The 18,731-nt window shown below is 49.4% G+C and overlaps 1 protein-coding gene across 1 annotated transcript; it reads right to left on the bottom strand.

Moving 5' to 3' along the window:
- Positions 1 to 1,839: 1,839 nt before the first annotated feature.
- On the bottom strand, positions 1,840 to 10,756 carry TAB1 (TGF-beta activated kinase 1 (MAP3K7) binding protein 1). Its single transcript, XM_086611064.1, has 11 exons — positions 10,653 to 10,756; positions 9,684 to 9,820; positions 9,338 to 9,491; positions 8,617 to 8,703; positions 7,913 to 8,051; positions 7,317 to 7,430; positions 4,906 to 5,017; positions 4,653 to 4,797; positions 4,037 to 4,259; positions 3,568 to 3,724; positions 1,840 to 2,523 (listed from the first exon to the last, which is right to left on the bottom strand). Exons 1-11 carry the CDS (start codon positions 10,683 to 10,685, stop codon positions 2,316 to 2,318), a joined length of 1,509 nt encoding a protein of 502 aa, XP_086467190.1. The 5' UTR covers positions 10,686 to 10,756; the 3' UTR covers positions 1,840 to 2,315.
- Positions 10,757 to 18,731: the final 7,975 nt, after the last annotated feature.

Here is an 18,731-nt window from a genome sequence, read left to right on the forward strand (position 1 = left end):
GTAATTATGCCAAAGGATAAGTTTGTTTTGCATGATCTGCTTTATATAAGTGTGTTTGGCAATCCTTAAACTTTTATCTGGAGCATCCACATGCTGGAATATTTCCCATTGGAACCGCTCTCGGTATAACTTAGCAAATACCGTAGATAAATGGGATGGGAGAATAAGCAAGAAAGACTTGTTTATACAGCTTTCAAAATTTGTGCCAGGTTGGGGAACGCAGAATAGGATAAAACCTCTTCAACTCCATTTTAGCCCATACCACGATCACACCAACCTATTAAATAGCCACACAACCACCAGGAGGAAAGGATAGGATCTCCAGATCAAACCACATTTCGGAGCGCTCTTGGACAACAAGGCCAGGCTAGGCTCAGATTCCTCAACTCCCTGCTCCTCACAGGGCAGAGGCAAAGGCAGAGGACACGGGTGAGGGACTGTTAGCCCCTGCCTGGGTCAGCCTCAGGGACAAAGCACCAAACCTCACACAACTCTGCTGCCCTTCCCTCCCCATCACTGAACGCCCCTTCCCTGGCAGAGTTGGAAGGGTCTTGACGGTAGGTGCATGTGCCAGCACGTTCAGCACACCTAGCCTTCCTGGGAACTACAGGAGGGCAGGGAAACACGAACTTCTGCAGGCAGCCCCGCAGCCAAGGGCCCCACACAATTCACATGAAACCCCCTAGGGCAAAGCCGTGCCAGTGGGACCGGGAGGTGGCAGTGGCAGAGAGACCCACCTACACGTGAGGGATGCCTGTTGTGCCTTCTGAGGAAATGGGTGTTCCTCACTGCTGATCCTGCCCACGTATTTCTCAGTGAACTCAGCTCTTGCCTCAGGGCACTTAGTGCTATTTGATTTATCCAAAGGGATAAATCCCCTTCCGCTCCTTTCTAAGCTGGCACGCCACAAGTGCCTTGAACCTCCAGACACCGGAGCTTGGCTACACACTGGCCTTGACTGTAGCATCCTCTGCTACTTCATCCTGATCCCTTCACATTCCCCTTCGTAAGGTGACCAGCCTGGAAGCAAAAATATATCCTGGAAGAAACCCAGGCCCTTTCCTCTGTAATCTCCTCTAGCTCTCCTCTGGCTTTGCCTGGTGCCTTATCACAACTCCTCACGGAGGAACCACGCACTGCAGCACAGCAGTCACCCCCAAGGCCTCACTGTGTTTGCCGGGGAAAGACTTCCCCAGGGAGCCAGCGAGGCAGGCTGGAGCAGAAGGCTGGAGCAGGGAAGAGGCTCGCTTGCCGCCTGCCGTCAGGAGCCTGAACTGAAGAGGAAGATCACTGTGATCCCAATGCCTCCATCAGCTCCATGCCTCAGCTGACCCAGTGCAGAGCCAGTAGACCAACAGGACCCCTCCTCTCCTCACTGCCCACCGCTCTGCTCTGGCACGAGGGTGCACATCTGCATCTTCAAGGCAGCCGCATCACCACATAGTTTTGGTTCTACCCACATGTGACTTCCTGCTGTGCACTGCCAGAAGCCTGTACAGGAAAACCGCATTACCAACTTCACCTGCCCTGTACAACTCTGCAGACAGCCTGAATTAAGGGAAACAATGTGCATTTTGCCTACAAAACCCCAATAATCTGAATTTATAGTTTAACTCCAAGCCATAATCCAATGTCAAAGCTCAGCAAATAAGTATGGGACAAAGACCTTACACTTTTAAGTCACCTGCAAGGGCTCAGGCCACTTTTACAATAGAAGCTCGCCTGCTGCAAGGTGCAACCCCCTATTCTGGAGGAACAGAGGGTTTCACCAGGAAGAGCTGTCACACCCACACACGACATTGTAAGGAAGAGAGCAAGCCACATAGGTGCCAATGAGTGTAGCTATAAGTTATTTATTCTGCAAAATAGAGGTATCTTCTATGAAGTTGAACACTGGAATCACAGCATTATGAATTGAGTTGTGGAAACATTATGACAGCACACGCACACGCAGGCACACACACGCACACCTACACACGCGCACACAGCCTTTGTACAGGCCCCTACACTTGCTTTATCCAGAGGGAGTCCCCTCTGTGTCTTTATTTTCAAAAACCTGCAGCAAGGGTTGCATTCAAGACCCCTTCCCCTATTCACAGGACTTCCAAGGGAATGAGGTTGGTCAGGATTTGGTGCATGGCACAGGCAACACGTGTAGAGAGCGCTGCTCACGCTCCCCAGCCCAGTGTTCAGCACATCCTGGATAGCAGTTAACTCTTGGCAGAACACAGCCCTTGGTGGAGCGCCCTCATTCTGGCCTCAGTCTTTGCTCACGCAACCGGGTGCAGGGTGTCTGGAAGAGGCACATTTCTGCGTTAGGACACAGTCAGTGCTCCCTGCTCACCATGGTCCATGTTCCAAAGCCGGTAAAACTCTGCAAAATCCACGTAGGGTTCCACGCGCCCATCTTCATCTGGCTGGAGCGAGTGGGTGGGTCGGGAGCGGAAGAGACCCCCGTCTGAACTTGAGCTGCTACTCTGCGTGTGAGTATTAGTGGACTGGAGCGTCACAGTCGGGCTTTGGCTATGGAGAGAAAGAGAGAAAGAACACAAGTATTTTTATTTTTTCCCATCTGATGCTTTGAACAAGAAAAGCACCAGAACGAGGGCCAGCTTCTTCACAGATCAAGCTATCCTTAGCAAACAGGTGAAAGAAGCTGCAGTCTCTTGCTCTATCAGAGCAAGAAGTGTTGTGAACTGCTTGGAATTGATAAACACCAAAGATATCTGATGCACCTCTAACTGGAAGGCTTTAAGTACAACCAGGCGTCTGAGGAACAGAGCCAAGGAAGAAAAAAAAAAATAAGAAAAAGAAAAAAAGAGGCATGCACTCTGCTGGCCTACCCATACAGTACGAGCTTTACAGGAAGAGTCTGGCAGCAAGGAAAGCTATTCTTGCGTGACCAGCGTTGCAGCCAAAGCAGCTCTAGCGCATCAGCCTCATTGTTTCTGGAGCTACCAGAACACAATAAGCAGACAGCTTCTTCACTTTGCAGTGTGTACACATGCCACCCCATGCCAAAGGCTAAACCTAAACCAGAGGCACTAACTAGTACAATCCTGCAAAGTGGATCCAAATAGGATCCAGTCCTAACCTTTATACTTTTTCCTATCCTGGCCTCTGCCTCTGAGCCAGCCAACTTGTGCAGCACAGCTTCTCCAGCACAGCCTCTCCAGCAGCCTTGCAGGTAACCTGCATAGCCCCTCTTCCTTATCGAAATTAAGGACACCTCCCTGCACAGCACCCAACACACTTGGCGCACAAGATCCAAAGAGAAAGGCTGCTGTCTGCCAGGGTGCCCTACACGAACAGCAGCAGATGCTGCTCCCAAGGCACATTTCCCAGAGCTGGCTTCAGAGCTGCTTGCTTCACTTATTCCCACTCCTCACACAATCGCTTTCCTGCTAACGCGTTATGCTGGCTGTCAATACTGCAGTCAGGAGGGCCACACTCCAGATAAGGGAATGATTGACAGGTAACTGACAGGTATGTCTCTGCTTTTCAGCCACTTTACACAGTGTGAGGCATAGGGAAAAAACGCAGGTAGCAAGACAGCAGGACTTTTACTTAGTGAGGGTGGGGGTCGCTTCATCCAGAGTTGAGCTGCTGTGGGCACCGTTGACCATCTGGCCCTGGGAAGGCATGACAAGAGACAGCGTGACACTCGTCTTGCTTGTGCTCTGGGAGCTGGAATACGGCACAGAGACTGGGTAGACACGGCCTCCTGAGAAGGGAGAAAAGAAGAGTTATAAAACGCAGTTGAGATGTGAGTGACTGTGGATACGCAGCAGCAAAGAAAGGCCAAGAAAAGGGACAAAGAACCCAAGCACTTATATTAAAGTGCCTTTCTTAAATGCCTGTACTGTATTCTATCAAACCCTCACAGACTCCTCACGTCTCAGAAGCCAATAATCCCTTTAAGAAGGAAACTCCTTCTACACTGAGTATCTCCTCTCCCAATGTTAGGTCAGTGCTGGATTGATCAAGAGATCTTATCTCCCACTCTCCATTTTGTTTCATTCTCTCCCCAACATACCTTGCGTTGGTGTCAGCGTGGGCTGGCTCATCTCACCCAGGGGGTACCCAAAATTCCTCACAAGCAGCGTCATGTCTTCATGCCGGGGACAGAACTTGGACCGCTCCCCACCACTGGCAAAAGTGTCACAGTGGATCCGCTTAACCCGGTCCACTACTGCTTGTGCCACAGCATCCAGTGATGTCTGCTTGGCAAACTCTGTAGCTATCATGGCTGCAATCTCCTGAGCCAAGAAGAAGAAGGGAAAAAAAAAAAAAAAAAAGAGGAAGGATGTTTAGGAGATTTTGGAGGAAATCTTTTCCAGCCATCCGACCCCAGAGTTTTTATGGCAATGCATCTGACTGCAGTGTTTGCCAATCTCAGTTGCTAACACGTGCCCCTGTGCCTTGAATCATCCCATACCCTTTAAAGGGCTACTCCCAAGAGACAGGCAGCTGCCTGGAAGAACTGGCTCGGCAAAGCAGCTCCCATATTATTACAGACTGGAATGGGGTGGCGCAGGCATTCAAGCCAGGCAGCGCACAAAGGACAGATCAGGAAAGCCCGTGTGAGAGCAGCTGACGCTGCCGGAGAGAGTCAATAGCCAAGGGAACATTTCCCATGCGAGCAGGTTCACCTGGTTGGCCTGCCCAGGCCCATGAGCTGCCTCCAGTGCTTTGTAGAGCCCTTCAGACATGAGCACCAAGAAGCCAGTCACCCCATCCAGCAAGTGCCCTCCGTGGATTTCAGGCTCTGCTATGATGGGCTTAGATTTAGCAGCACTGGAAAAAGACAGGTGTTACTTAGTATTTAATGGTGACATAGTAAGTGAGAATGCAGGGTCATGAAGGAAAGGAGAGCTTAAAACCACAAAGTTGAGCTTTTCTGACCTGAGCAGTTCGATATCAGTATAGCCGTATTTCACTTTGTAATCTCCAATGCGCCGAGTGCTCTCCTGTCCACGAATAGTTCCTACTTGTTTTATTTTCCCTGCATCCAACCCTGCCAGATTGAAAAATAAAAAAAGTTTAACTGACTTGGGGAAACTTGCAGGACTTCCTCTGGTTACACTGTCAGGAATGAGAAAAGAAATATCCACATCTAAAGAGAACTGTAGGACAAAACAGATGCCAAAGCAGCATTAGGAGCCCAACAGGGAGAAAAGGAAGAGCAGTTTCTTCTGTTCCAAGGGACACCTTCTCATTCATTGTAATCTGGGAACGAGGAGAAGAGAGATGCACGCAGCCCAACATTCACGCTGAACGCAATGTCTGGCCCCGAGACAAAGCCCACATCCTGGGTGCAGAGGCATTCGCTGAAAAGGCAGGGGAACATCTGCGCCTGTCAGCTCTGGACTGTGTGATGGGAGAAGGCAGGAAACAGGAAAACTTTTGTGAAGGATTTTGCTTTTTCTTCCGCCTATTATTGATCCCTGCTCCTAAACTCAAAATGACAATATCACTACTGTGTTAGATTGCAGAGGGAGAAAAGGAGAACTATCTGTAAGAGGCACTGACTTTGTTCAAGTACTCAAATTGGCGTCGACTACTCCGAAAATAAGGACAATGACCAAACAAGTATTTATTTAAAAAAATGTAAGGGGATATCTCTCCACTTCAGTGAGCAACTTGAATCTGGCAGAGGCTAGCAAGGAATCCCATCGTGAAGAAGGTCCTAAGAGGGACCATCTGGAAGCAGCTACTATTTGAAGCAGGACTCAGAGCAGTAAAGCCACTCACCTGGTCTGTTCTGGGACTTCCCTGTTCCTGCTTATACCAAGAGCTAACAGGCAGAAAATGTTATTTTGAGATTTTATCTAGGGATGACTGTCCTCAGTACAAGGTGAAGGCAGGGGTCCAGCTGAAACTCTCCTTCTGAGTCAAACCAAGCCTCACTGCACAGATGGCTCCACACCTACCCCGGCAGTAAGACACAACTCTGCCATCTGCCACAGACCAAAGCTGACTCATCAACATGGCCTGGCTCATTTGCCAGCTCCTGGCAGGGGGATACATGCTATCGGCAGACACAAACACAGGGACGCTCGCAGCACGCCAGAGAGGTTGTGTCTAAATCACAGCAACTCTCCTGGAGCACTGAACAAGCTGCAATGTGCTGGGTGAAGAGCCACAAAGGCGAAAGACCTCTCCCTCGCTTCCCCCCAGGAGAAGTGTGACACAGGCACAATGACGACAAACATGAGCCCCACCACCTCTTGTCACTGTTCTTCAACCTAGCCCTACAACAACCTCCTTTGGGCCCCCAAAACAGCCTGTACACACTGGCTTGTTCCACAGGTTCCCTCTTGTGCTGGGACTGCCAGCAGGAAAGCCACTGCTGCGCCACGTTAAGGTCGGTATTTCTAGCACATGCCTGTTGTGCTATGGACTGCAGCTGAATTCTCCAGTTTTGGCAGCGGAAAGGCAGTCAAAGGGCCTCTTTCCCTGGATTCTTGTATTCAGTCTTGTTTCATAGCACATACCCCTACTGCAGGAGTATGAGTAAACGAGGAAATGGAAGAAAAATAGAATAAAGCAAGACCCAGCAGCAGAAAATTACCACATCAACAGCCTCACTAGGTAAGAATGCCAAGTTAGATCTACCTAAACCAAGGTAAAGAACATTAGTGTATCAGTAAGAATTCAGTACTAGCAAGCACACAAGTGGTCTGGGCTAGTTCTGGAGCAAGAAAGAAAACATGTCAAACAGTGTAAAGGAAAAAGGAAATTGCCTAAAGCAAGACGCCAGCATTAAGAGTTCAATAGTTACTGACGTGAGAGCAGTAAACGCCAGGGCTTGGCCTGGCTCTGTCTGAGGTGTAGCTGCTTTTTTTGCAGCAGTTTGTACAAAGGCATATTGAAACGCACCATCCCGAGGGTGCGGCATCACACAGAACTTAGCCCAGCATAACTGTGGTTTGCCTCCGAAGCAGCAGGCATGTACTGTCCATCCCACTTCTACCCTCCGGCTGCGTGCCTCTACTCCTGCCTTCCTGTCAACTCCCACAATCACACGGCTGGAGGGCAAATCAATGTCAGTTCAGCAGTCAGACACAAAACTAACTCTCAAAACTTGAAAAAAAAAGGATAGCTTTCTGCTGGTTCAGTGAGATGGACTTACTCTGCAGCCTCACAATGGCTAGATAGGCAAAAAAGGAAGGCACCAAACTTGTCATTTGAAATAGAGTAAGCCTCTTTTTGTGGTCATTTATTGTCTCCAGTGGCTTGAGTCATTCTGGGTGGCCCAGATAAAACGGAGGCATGCGATGCTCTCAGATAGGAACATGAAATCCAACACTCACCCAGCTGGGAGAAGCGAAAAAGTTCATCCTCATTCTCTGTCGTATGGTCCACGTTGAGCTGAGTCACCTGCAGCCCATCCACCGTGGACTTGCATAACAGTGCCCGATTGGTACCTGCAGTGGGAGCAGCGAGATGAGGCACCAGATAGCTCTGCCGTTAAGAGGGAGAACATATCCAAACGGAAAAGGAACAGGAGAGGGGAATAAAGACAGAAAAGAAGAGAAAGGCTCATGTACTGTCCCATTATGATCTTCAAAAAGTAGCCTTGCTAGCAGCATAGTAGGCCTGCTAGGCAGCTCTTCATCCAGGCCTGAGCTGGTACCTCACAAGAAAGGTCTCCATTTCTCATTGAACCTGCACTACTGCCTCTCGACCCATTTTCCCCTCTGTTCTTTGGTCATACACCTTGCATCAGCCAACATCTGCAGAGATACAGAGCCAGCCTGATTTCAAGTGCTTTATAAGTAACAAGCATATCACTCCTTGGCCAAAGACCAAAGAAACTGCCCCCTACATTCAAATTTCCTTCACTTCCTAGAACTGCAGCCATCCTCGGAAACACCTAGACTGAGCTGCTGACAAAAAAACAACTCACCCACATTGGCGATATAGAGCTTGTTGTTGAGAACAACAGCCACAATAGCCATGGCTCCTCCAGAGATCTCCTGCTCTACAACCTTCAACCTCTCCACAATCTTCTGGTACTGAGGAGGCAGCTGGTGGTGAGGGACACCCTGGAACCCAAAACGAAGGGAAAGCCTAAATACAGAGTCCACAACACAGAAATCACAGCTGGAATCAAAATTCTATAGGAAGGGGACTCATCTTGGCATGTCTTAGCCTCATGCCAAGACTGCGCAAAACATACAATTATTTGTTCAATCCTAACAAATGACACGACTCTGATAAAGTCCTGGAGACAACAGGTCAGTTCGCCTGAAGAAAAGAATCCACATCTGCCCAGATGCCAAGCAAATTCGAGGCCTTGCCTCTCATCCGCATCATATAGCTTTGTCCTAGAAGAGCCACATGTACAGGTTGAACTCCTCTCAAAGATACATTCAGTTCCTTACTAAGGTAACCAACAACAGGTCTAAGCAGTGCCAGTATGGCCAGTGGAAACTCTGGGAAATGGACAAGGTGCTTGCTTCACTTCATGCAAGCTCCCAGAAGAGAACCACAGAGAAATAATTTTCAGTTACAGCCTCCCTTGGACCAGACTGACTAATATGCCCAAACCTCATCCAACAATCTGGAAGGTGGGACCTCCAGCAACCTCTATTCTTAAGGCTACATTACCTCTGGTAGCTGGGACTGCAGGCTGGCCTTCTCTGCCAAGGCATCATCAATGGACTCCAGGAAACTTCTTTCCACCACATCAAAAGCCTAAAAAAGGCCATACAGAGAAACTAAGCTCTTATGCCATGCCTACAGACCTTTGAGGCTACCCATCCCCACCTCCCTAAGACTGGCTTATAAGAGCGGATGATTGCTGTACACGCAGCCATTCAAGGATCACTACATCACACTGAAACACAATTATTTCAGCACAACTAGTTAACAGCTTGTAAAAACAATCTGCAACAACTCAAAACAGGAGACAAAACCATAAAAAAAAAAATCACATTCACAGTAATGTTAGAGACCTATCTGATTTTGTGTGTTGATTCTAAGAATTTGCCCATCACTCAAGAAAGCACACTCACAAATCCATCTCCCCACACATTAACTTCCCCCTTTCACTGTCAACTCTTTCACATGCTGACTTGCTCCTACATGTCCAGTGACGACTAGCTGCAGCTTCCTGGAGAGCTCCCAGCACTGTGCTGACAGAGCCAGGGACAGATGGGTATGAGGTGGGAGTGAAACAAAGTACTTCAGCTGCTCAGCATGAGTGCAATTGCAACCATTGGCAGGTGTTTCCAACCCCCACAGAAACCAGATGCTGCTCCCCTGGTGGCAAAAAGAGGAGGTGGGTAGTGTGAGAAGCAGGAACCATTCCCAGCCAAAGCTTCTTTACCTGCATCAGAACTCGACGCACATCAGCATCGCTGTGATCTGCATGTAGCTGGCCCAGCAGCAATTCTGCAGAGAGTCTCTGACCCACAAAGTTGGTGACTCGGTTGCCATCATAGCCATTGAAGACACCATAGAGGTAGCAGTTGTTCTCACTCCTGTCAAATTGGTCAGAAGCAAAGAGGTCACAGATGTCTGTCTGTCACAGACAAATGCAACAAGTTCCTCCAGACACCTCCTGCATGCTCGGGCCCCACCCTCTTCTTCTGAGTCCCATGTGACAAACTAAACACAACTTTTACCTGCCCTTTTGTCCATAGGAGTCTGTCCCCCAGGTGGAACCCACTTACCTGAATTTTAACCAGTTATCTTCCAAGGGGTGACCCTCTGTCCCCTTGCCATCTGCACTATAGGAACGGTTTGGGGCTGAGCCCACCCCGGAGAGATGGCAGGATGGTAAGTCATCTGTCCAACTGGGCTGCTGTTCCTGCGAGACAGAAAGAGGAAAGAGACTGTGTAAATCCCAAGCAGCCTGAAGAGGGGATCCTGGTCCAGTACAGGTTACAAGTTCATCCCCATCCTCTTCTCAACCCTTCTCCCTTTGCTAACAAGGTAGCACACCACCCAGCCAATAACTTCACATTCCCTGCTGCAGAACTGGATCACTTACCACTTCCTTTCCCTCTGAAGCTGAGCTGCTCTGGCTGCGCCTCCAGCTCTTGCTAACAAGAAACCAGAAGTGAAATTTGCACCCAAGTTTTACACTCGATACAGCACAGCACTAGCTTAGCTATTCATTTGGTGAACCAGACCCTCACACATCCATGGCACGGGAGTAGAGGGAAGGCTCCAGCTCCCCGCTGGAGTACGCTCACCCAGGACAAGGGGACTAGGGCCCTGTTGCTGACATCAATTACAGCGGCCATCTCCCTGGCACACACTGCCTGTACGCGCACGCACACACACAGCCTGCAGACGCCAGCTGTCCCCTCGCACAGCGCAGCACCTCGAAGCCCACAGCACAGGCACGGCCCCTCCAGCCACCTGCCACCCCGCCCAGCCCCACAGCAGTGCCGAGTGGCAGGCCAGCCCAGGGCGAGGACCGACGAGCCCCCCAAGCTGGGACCCTCTGCCTTCAGGCGGCACAGGGGGTGGGGGCCACAACCCACCTCCCCGCTGAGGGGGGACGCTCCCCGCCCTCGCCGGGCCTCCCCCTTCCCGCACGGCACCGCGGAGAGTGGATGAGGAGGAGGCCCGGGCTCCCCCTCGCACCCACCTGGGGGGTGCGGGTGCACGGAGAGGGGGAAGGTGCCACTCACACTCTGCAGCAGACTCCTCCTCTGCGCCGCCATCTTGGAGCAGAAGCGACCTCCTTCCCTTCGCCGCCCGCCCGCCCTCTCTTCTCCTCCAGAGCAGCCGAGTCCACCGGATAGAGCGGCCGCTCCCCAGGAACCCGCCTTCCCCGCGCCGGCTGCGACCGGCTCCGCCCACCCGCTGACGGCCACACCCCTTCCCCCCCTCGCCCAATGGGCGAGAGCGGCGGGGTGCGCGCGTGCGCAGGCGCGCGCGTGCAATCCCTCAGGCTCCGTCCCTCGCGCGGCGCGGCTCCGCGTTCCGCGCCGCCACCCGCAGCGCGGTTTTCCAGCCGAAAAGTCGGAGCGGCGTGTGGGCTTCGAGGGCGCTGGAGAACGTGGCCTGAGCGGTGCTGCGAAACCCTGCGGGGCTCCCGAAGTGACCCCTTGGAGAAGCCCCTTCGCGGAGCCTGTGTTAGAGGGGAGCCCGCCGTGCTGCCTCGGGGGGCTGGAGGAGAGGCCGCGGACAGCTCGCCTCTCCAAGGAGAGAAATCCCACAGAAGTGAAATATTTAAAAATTTCCGTGTCATTACCCCTTCCTCTCGTCGAGGGGGAACGGAGGCATAGCCAGTTCTTAACCTTGAGGACTTCAGTTGTGAGAGAAAGAAGCACCTTTTGGTCCACCACGGCAAGCGTGGGTGGGGAGGGAGGGAAGAGGGGCGGGGTTGTGAGGAAGCTGTGAAGTGGGGTCACCATGGGTGCCGGAGAGCCCTAAGGGAGCCTGCTGCTGAAATGTTTTCCTTAGCACCGTGTCGTGCTCTGTGCAACCCCTAGGGAAGACCAAGACCAGATAAGCCCAAGATAGCAGCTCACTGCTGCTCCGTAGACACCGCGAGAGGTGTCCATTTGTCTCATCTTGGAGTCTTGTCTCCTGCCGAGGCAGCCCACAGCCCTTTCCCACCCTCTTTTGCTGGGATGTAGTTGGGACCATGCTCTCAGGCCAGCAATGGGAAGGTGTCTAGAAGAGCTGATAGGTGGTTCTTAATACCCACCACAGTTTGGAGCAGTCCTTGGTAGCCTCGAGTCAGGCACGATAGTAAAATCGCTGTGTGCCTGCCTGAATGATACAGACAACACCAGAGATCACTGATTTTGCTCTCCTTTAAGATCCTTTCTAGGCTGAGGCAGGCTGTTCAGAAGGGACAGTTTCCATTGAATCAGCTCAGCTGGAGCAGGAGGGAAGACACAAGAATCATTCCCATTGCTTTCTTAACATTGTAACTCAGTGGAAGAGCTCTCAAGGTGCGTGAGTGGCATATCTTGAAGTAAGCGATGGCCGGCAGACGGGCTGCAGCGGCGGGGGCTTGGGAAAGAGTACGTTTCTCTGTGAGAATTGAGGCTGAAGGGGCTTCAACATGAGACACGTGCAGTTTCAGTCGCGTGTAACAGTGCAATTGTGGTGAAGGTGGGAGCGCTAAGTAGCTTGATACTCTTTAAGTAGCTGACTTCCAGCAGTAGCTTGGTACTCTTTTTATGACATCTTTGTGGCAAATATATTAGATTCAGATGCACTTCAGAAGTAATTGCCAGTTAATTAACCTCATTCTATGGAATGATGTTTTTTGCTGCAGGGAATCCTGCCAGAGGATTCCAGCTCCCTTTCCTGCAAATCCTTTGTCTATTGTTTTGTTATATCTCTTTCTTCCAAATATGCAAAGATTACAGATCCTTCCCCTTCACGCAAGGCTCACAAATATTCAGCCATTCAAGCAGACTTAAGTACACAGGCAGAGTTACTTTTTTAAAGGTTATATTGGCCAGAGATAGAAGAAAATGCTAAACTTAGAAGCTCAGTCTACAAACAAGTTTCCACATGTTTAGCTTTCTGTATAAGCTTGATCTCACTGATGCCACTTGGAGTATTCCTGTAGGTAAAGCTGTAAGTGGGTACAAATAATTATAGGAATGAGTCTCAAGTCTGCATTAAAATTAAAAGTAGGATGGACAGATTTAGTACTGATTAAGATTTATTTTCTTACCAGTATCAAGACAAATTCCTGGTGCTGCAGAAATTCAGGTACAACAGCATTGTCCGTGTCATTAAAAAGCAACAGTCGAGTTTCCCTGCTTTAAAACGTGATGTCACTTTTTCAGCAATGCAGCAGAAGCTTATGCTTATTTAATGACATTCAAGGTTGCAGTCTTGCACCTTGATGAGTGCAGGCAGACCCTGTCCTTGGTCAGAGCAACACTGAAATCAGCAAGGCTTTGGGTGTGCTCAGAGACTGCCAGCGTGTATCACATTGCAGGACTGGGAATTTAGGAGTAATTTCTGTCTTCTTATATCCGTAAGTGAGTCTTTTTGAGACTAACAAGAGCAGAGTCTGTGTGTGGGTGCGATAGGGCAGAATGCGATCTCTTCCTAAAGATACAAGATAGAAAAGCTGCCACTTTCCTTGTTTGTACAATGACTAGTCACCTCTTGCAGTTAAAAATGTGCCCTGTTCCTAATTTAAATGTTTGGCTTCAGGTCTTAGTCACTAATCTTTGTCATTCTGGTTTATTTTTTTCCTGCCTGTTTGAGCCGGAACACAGATCTAGTGCAAAACATTTTTTTCTTGGTGAAAATACTTGTGCCAGATTCTGCCTGGATATTCCTGTGGTTCTGTCACTGAGCTTCGGCTCTAACCTTGAATAAGGCAATGAACTACTTGGCCTGCAAAAAGTGACTAGTAAGTAAGATTTACCAAACAAGGCTGCTTGCACTGCTAAAGGCGTATTTGCCCAGCATTTCACAGTCCTCCAAAGGAACGTGCTGCCAAAGCTGGTGTGCTGCTGCATGAGTATCTGCTCACAGAGACCAAGAGGTTTATGCAGCACTTGCAAGATGAAATACTGCACCAACAGAGTTTTTGTTGGCTGTATTGATCAAGTTTCTTTTATCTTTTGTTTTATTTATGCTTCTTGCCTCCTGTAAATCCTCTCAGAAATTACCATGCTATATTCTCATGCAGCCAGAATCTCCCCAAAAATGCAGGATATCGATCACTGAACCTCATCATCCATGTACCAATAAATGAATTATATGATTCAGTGCCTACCAGATTCACAGCACCCTCTTGTTAAACTCTCACATTTCTCATTCCTCTCTCCCCTACTCCTCCCATCTTTTTTATAATTATTGTTTCTCATTGCCTCTCTGTCCCCAGTGCTAGGGATTATACACACGGTATTTCTGGTGCCAAGCTGTACTGCTGCCTTCCTGGTTTTGCTAATGTTTTCTTGGTAGAAGAGGAAGAAGCATGGTCACTGCCGGGCTGCTGGATAAAAGGTGAACGACATGATTGAACAACGTACTGTGGGGAGCAGGAAGCATAGGGCAGCCCCAGCGCAGCACTCCTGTAGGCTCTCAGGAACCACACACAGTGGGAAGCAATTACAGGATCACTGGCAGAAGCCATCACATCATTTAGTTTCTCTCTACCAGTCACATGTGAGATATGTTTAGGGAGCTTTTTTTTTCTGCCTTGTTTTGATGATAACGGAGGCTGGGGCTGGAAGTGAAAGCCATAATTTTTGGCAAGGCTTGCAGGAGGTGATACGGAAAAAGGAAGGGTCTCTGGCTTGCTTTGTTCCTATGGCAGACTTTTACAGAAAGGGATGGTGGAAGGGAAGGGGTGGCATTGCAAACACAGCTCCAGCCCAAGCTCTCCCAGCTACCTCTACCAGCCTCTGCCTGATGCTTCCCACAGGCACAGATGCCTTAATGTTCCTCGCTCCTGTGCACGCCACTGTTTCCAGGTGGGCTGGAAAGGCAAATAAATATAGAGATGGAGCAGTAGAGAGAATAAGCATTAAGGAAAGAAGGAGAGCTACAGAGAGAAGGAGACAGCAGCTTCCTTTCCCCAGCACCCTCCGGAGTGTTGGAGAGCCAACATGGAGAGCTGCTGCCAGGGGAACGGAGAATGGTGAGGGTGTGCTGATCCACCTGAGAGAGAGCCAAATATCACTGCAAAAGAGAGTTTGCACAGAGCTTTAGGCCAGTTGGGCTTTTGAAGGAAGGAAATGGGGTTGTTTCAGTTGTGCCAAAGCATATGGTTTTATTGAATTCTATGATACACTAAACAAAGTCTCATCTCCTCCAGTCCTGGGATTATGTGAACTTCAAGAAAACAACTTTATAATAGAATTATGTTTCTCGATGTCAGGAGAGGTGCTGCAGGGAGAAGCTTCAAAACATGACTCACAAGAGCTTGGAATACCAGAAAGCAAAATTAAAGAGATTTCAAATGATTAGACGACACAAACAAATAATGTTGAAGTCTTATTCATCTTAAATCCTTGCTTTTGGCAGCATGTTGTCTCACCAGTTTTTAACTCCACCTGTTGCCAACACAGACTTTTGCCTCTCTGTGGGCATATCTCCACAACACTTCCACCTCAAAAGCTGGGACTGTAGGACGGGTCTTTATCCAAACAAAGATTAATCAAGAAACAGATGGGTCTATCAATACTTTTGCATATAGTCTGATGTGAAGCTACAGCGTGTTTGTGCTCAGTTGTGTCCCCAAGAGGGGAGACGGTTTGGAGGACTGGACAGAGCCGGTTCACCATCCCGTGCCTCCGTTTACCCTCCTCAAACTGCACAAAGGTTGGGAAATGTGATACTCAGGTGCTCAGGTGACAGGCTCATTAAAAGGGGATGAGAAGGAAGCTTTACCTAAGGTTTGGCAAGCAATAGGATTTTGAATTTTATTTTTAATTGCAAAGCCCATTTTTTATTGCAAAGCCCATTGAAATAAGATCCTTTTTAAAGGTGGGACGTCAATTACTGACACCCACTGCCAGCAGTGCCAAGAGCTCTTGTTTCCCAGTGTTTGATTATGTTTTGAAAATGTGTACTATGCTAGACACCTGAGCAATGGTCACACATAGATGAATAGAGGTAAAGACACATCAAAAGAATAATCAGATCTGCTTCCTCAGGTGTGGAAACACACATGTTTATTATCATACAGGTTTGTATCCTATATTCCTATATGTTCCCCATCCACACCTCCTATAGCCTCATCCCTCTCACAATGAGAGTCCACTTCTAATATGGCACATCAAGCTCCTTCTCATGTTTTCGTACTGATGAGGTAAGAGACACTTGACAATGTGTGTGATCTGAAACTTAAGCCAAGAAAAACAAGCAACCGTTAGCTCCTCCTGAAATATGGATCTCAATAAGGGTAGATCTTTAGATATCTTTCCTCCATTCAAGCCACTGATTGTCACTAAACTCTCTGGCCGGCTGTGCAGCAGCACAGGAACCGTGCTCTCGTAGCAAACCCAGCTAAAAAAAATCTCCTCCCCAAATAAGAAAATCCAGACCATTTTTTTTTTCATATAGTTTGGTTATTTTGAACATCATAACTTTATTGAGACACCAGTAGTTACCACCTTCACTTTGTTAACCACAAATATATAGGACATTGTAAACACAGGTGTCGAGGTTTGCTGTAGTTGGATTTCGGAACGGACGAGGGCAAGGGGCAGAGAGGGAGGAGGGGTAAAAGGGACACTCGGGCTTAGACAAGACCACTCAGGGGATCCTGTATGCGGCAGGCCATCCATGAGTCATCGTATATACGTATATATGTATAGCTTTATATTATACATCTTTTTAAATATATATATATAATATATATACTATACACAGGCAGTAATGCAGCAGGGGAAGGGGCAGGGCAGCCCAGGTGGTGTTACAGATGCCACGCAGGCAGCAGGGAGTTGTCTGGATGGATGGTTTGGACTTGCTGCATGAGGTGGCCTCACTGGGCTCCTTGCCTTGTACCTGCTCTGGGGACCGGAGCCGAGACTCCTGTGGGAACCACCCAGCAACACTGCCTTCCCAGGTCCTCCCAAGTGCTTGCAAGGGTGCAGGGACAAAGACACCTCCTCCCCTGAGGGAACTGCGTAGACGGGAAGCGTGTGTGATGAGGCAATGAACAGCATGGTGGGGATGTGGGTGAGCCGGGATGGGGACACATCAAGAGACTGAAGCCACAGGTAGAACTGAGGCAAAGTTTTATCACCCCTTTGCCTTTCACAGCCCCTACATCCACAGAACAGTCCCTTACTTGGAGGCTTCATAAGATAAGAAGACATCAAGGGGCCATTGCTCCCAACAGGGGATGCGTAATCCTTTGTAATCCGGACAAATGGCAGAGGGGGAAGAAAGCCGCCTTATCGTTTTGCTTATACAGCCTTCCCTCTGGTCTCCTAATCCCTAGAGTGGGGCTGATCTCACCCAGGTTTAGGATCTAAAAGGGACATGTTCCAGCCAGCTGCTCAGGTCTAGCCTATGATCACCAGCAATAGGTGATAAGATAACCAACCCTTTGAGTAGGACTGTATCTCTCATCAGCTGCAGAACCAGTCAAATGCCACTGGAAATTGCATTTTAAAGAGCTACATGCAAACAAGGAGAGTCCCACCCCCAGGTCTGCCACCACCAACCCCCCACTGCAAAGGCTGAAAGCATGTCAACCCAAGGAGAGTATGTCTTCTCCCACGAGAAAAAGCAAGTTGCCCAAGTATCTACTGTTGTAGTGTCCCCTGCCACACCAATGCCTTTCCTACGACACAAAGCAAGGAGGAGGACAGAGAGATGGGCAGTAACCCAGGATGAAGCTGCTTGGCTCATGTCTCACTGAAGCACCAGCTCTGAGAGGGAGGCTCATTCCTACCTCAAGCCCACTGGAGCCCATCAGCTGGTTACACAAGGGAAGCAAGCCAAAGAGCACAAAGAAAAGCTTGCTCATTAGTCAGCCCCAAATGGTGTTTAGCCGTCTACGTAACTCTGATGGAAGAAGGGGCATGTAAGATGCTCCGGTGCTGCACTGTAAAACAGAGCCCCAGCTAGAACCCCCACATATGGTCCGTACCTCTCCTCATGTGCCTGTTCCCTCACCTCCTCACCAAGGAGAGGGGACAGACAACGGGCAGTTTCTCCCAAAAAGTACAACGCACTTTTGTGCTGTTATTTATAGCCATCTTCTCCTCTTGGTTTCCTGCACATACCCAAAACGAAAGCACAAAGGATGACACAGATGAGTCTGGGTGACTACTAATTTTTCTCCTCTACCACCTCATCATTCATTCTTTCTTTTCCCCCGGTAGGAGAAACGGATTGGAGGGAGCTCCCCCAACAGCCACAGTCATAACAAACCTCTCTCAATAAAGTAACCCCCTCCCAAGCCTAAATATTAGGCTGAGCCCACAGAAAAAGAAGCCCGAGAGGCTTCCCTCAAAAAATACCCCTCCTATTTACAGTATTGCTTTCGCTTGCAGCAACAGACCAAGAGATGTGCACTCAGTCCCTCCCGTGCACCCACGGGGCTAGCTGATCCCCTTCTCTCATCCTCACCAGTGGTTAACCTACCAGCAAGGGGGGTCAAGTCACGGGGAGGACAAGCCATGGGGACAGCCACCGGCAGCACAAGCCTGCTGGATGGAGCAGGTAGAAACGGTGCCTATATACAATGGAGAACAACTGCTCCCCCTTCCCTCTCAGGGCCTGCAGCTCTACGTTTTTCTACGCCATCCCTGTGGTTGTGGGGCAGCTGGAGAAGAGTCATGCTGGGAGAAGGGGAAGGACTGCTAACCTCGGTGTGGTCCAGATGAGATGTTTGCACAACCACAACCTGTGTCCCATCCTCCTGACTCCTAAGTGTGCTACGGGGAATAGGATGGATGCTCAGGGCAAGCGCCTATGGGTTTTGGATCTGCTCCAAGTGTCTGCCACTGCAGCCAGTGTTGCATGGAGCAACATGGAGCAGGGTGGCTGCCTGGGCGATGGAGCTCCTCACTGCTGCAAGGCATATCCCATTTCTTGTGCTCCGAGAGACGTCTGTGCTGGGGACAATTGTCCAGGTGGCTACTGCAGAACTATTTCCCTTTAGGGACGGTCTTCACACATAAAGCTTACTTCTATCCTGGAATAAGGAGTATGCTTCCACAGCTGTGTCTTTACTTGAAGCAAAATCATGAGGAACGTGGAATGATGTCCACACGAGCTCTATCTAAGAGTCACTACTGCCACCTAGGCGAGACTTTAAA

This window comes from Tauraco erythrolophus, chromosome 4 (genome assembly GCF_009769465.1).
Source record: "Tauraco erythrolophus isolate bTauEry1 chromosome 4, bTauEry1.pri, whole genome shotgun sequence".
NCBI classification, from domain to species: Eukaryota; Metazoa; Chordata; class Aves; order Musophagiformes; family Musophagidae; genus Tauraco; species Tauraco erythrolophus.

Coding starts and splice junctions, on each gene's coding strand:
- TAB1 (XM_086611064.1), bottom strand. CDS start 10,685: ATGGCGGCGCAGAGGAGGAGTCTGCTGCAGAGT. Junction 4,260..4,652: donor GGCCTGGGCAGGCCAACCAG/GTGAACCTGCTC, acceptor TTCTTGGCTCAG/GAGATTGCAGCCATGATAGC. Junction 2,524..3,567: donor GCGACCCCCACCCTCACTAA/GTAAAAGTCCTG, acceptor TTCTCTCCATAG/CCAAAGCCCGACTGTGACGC.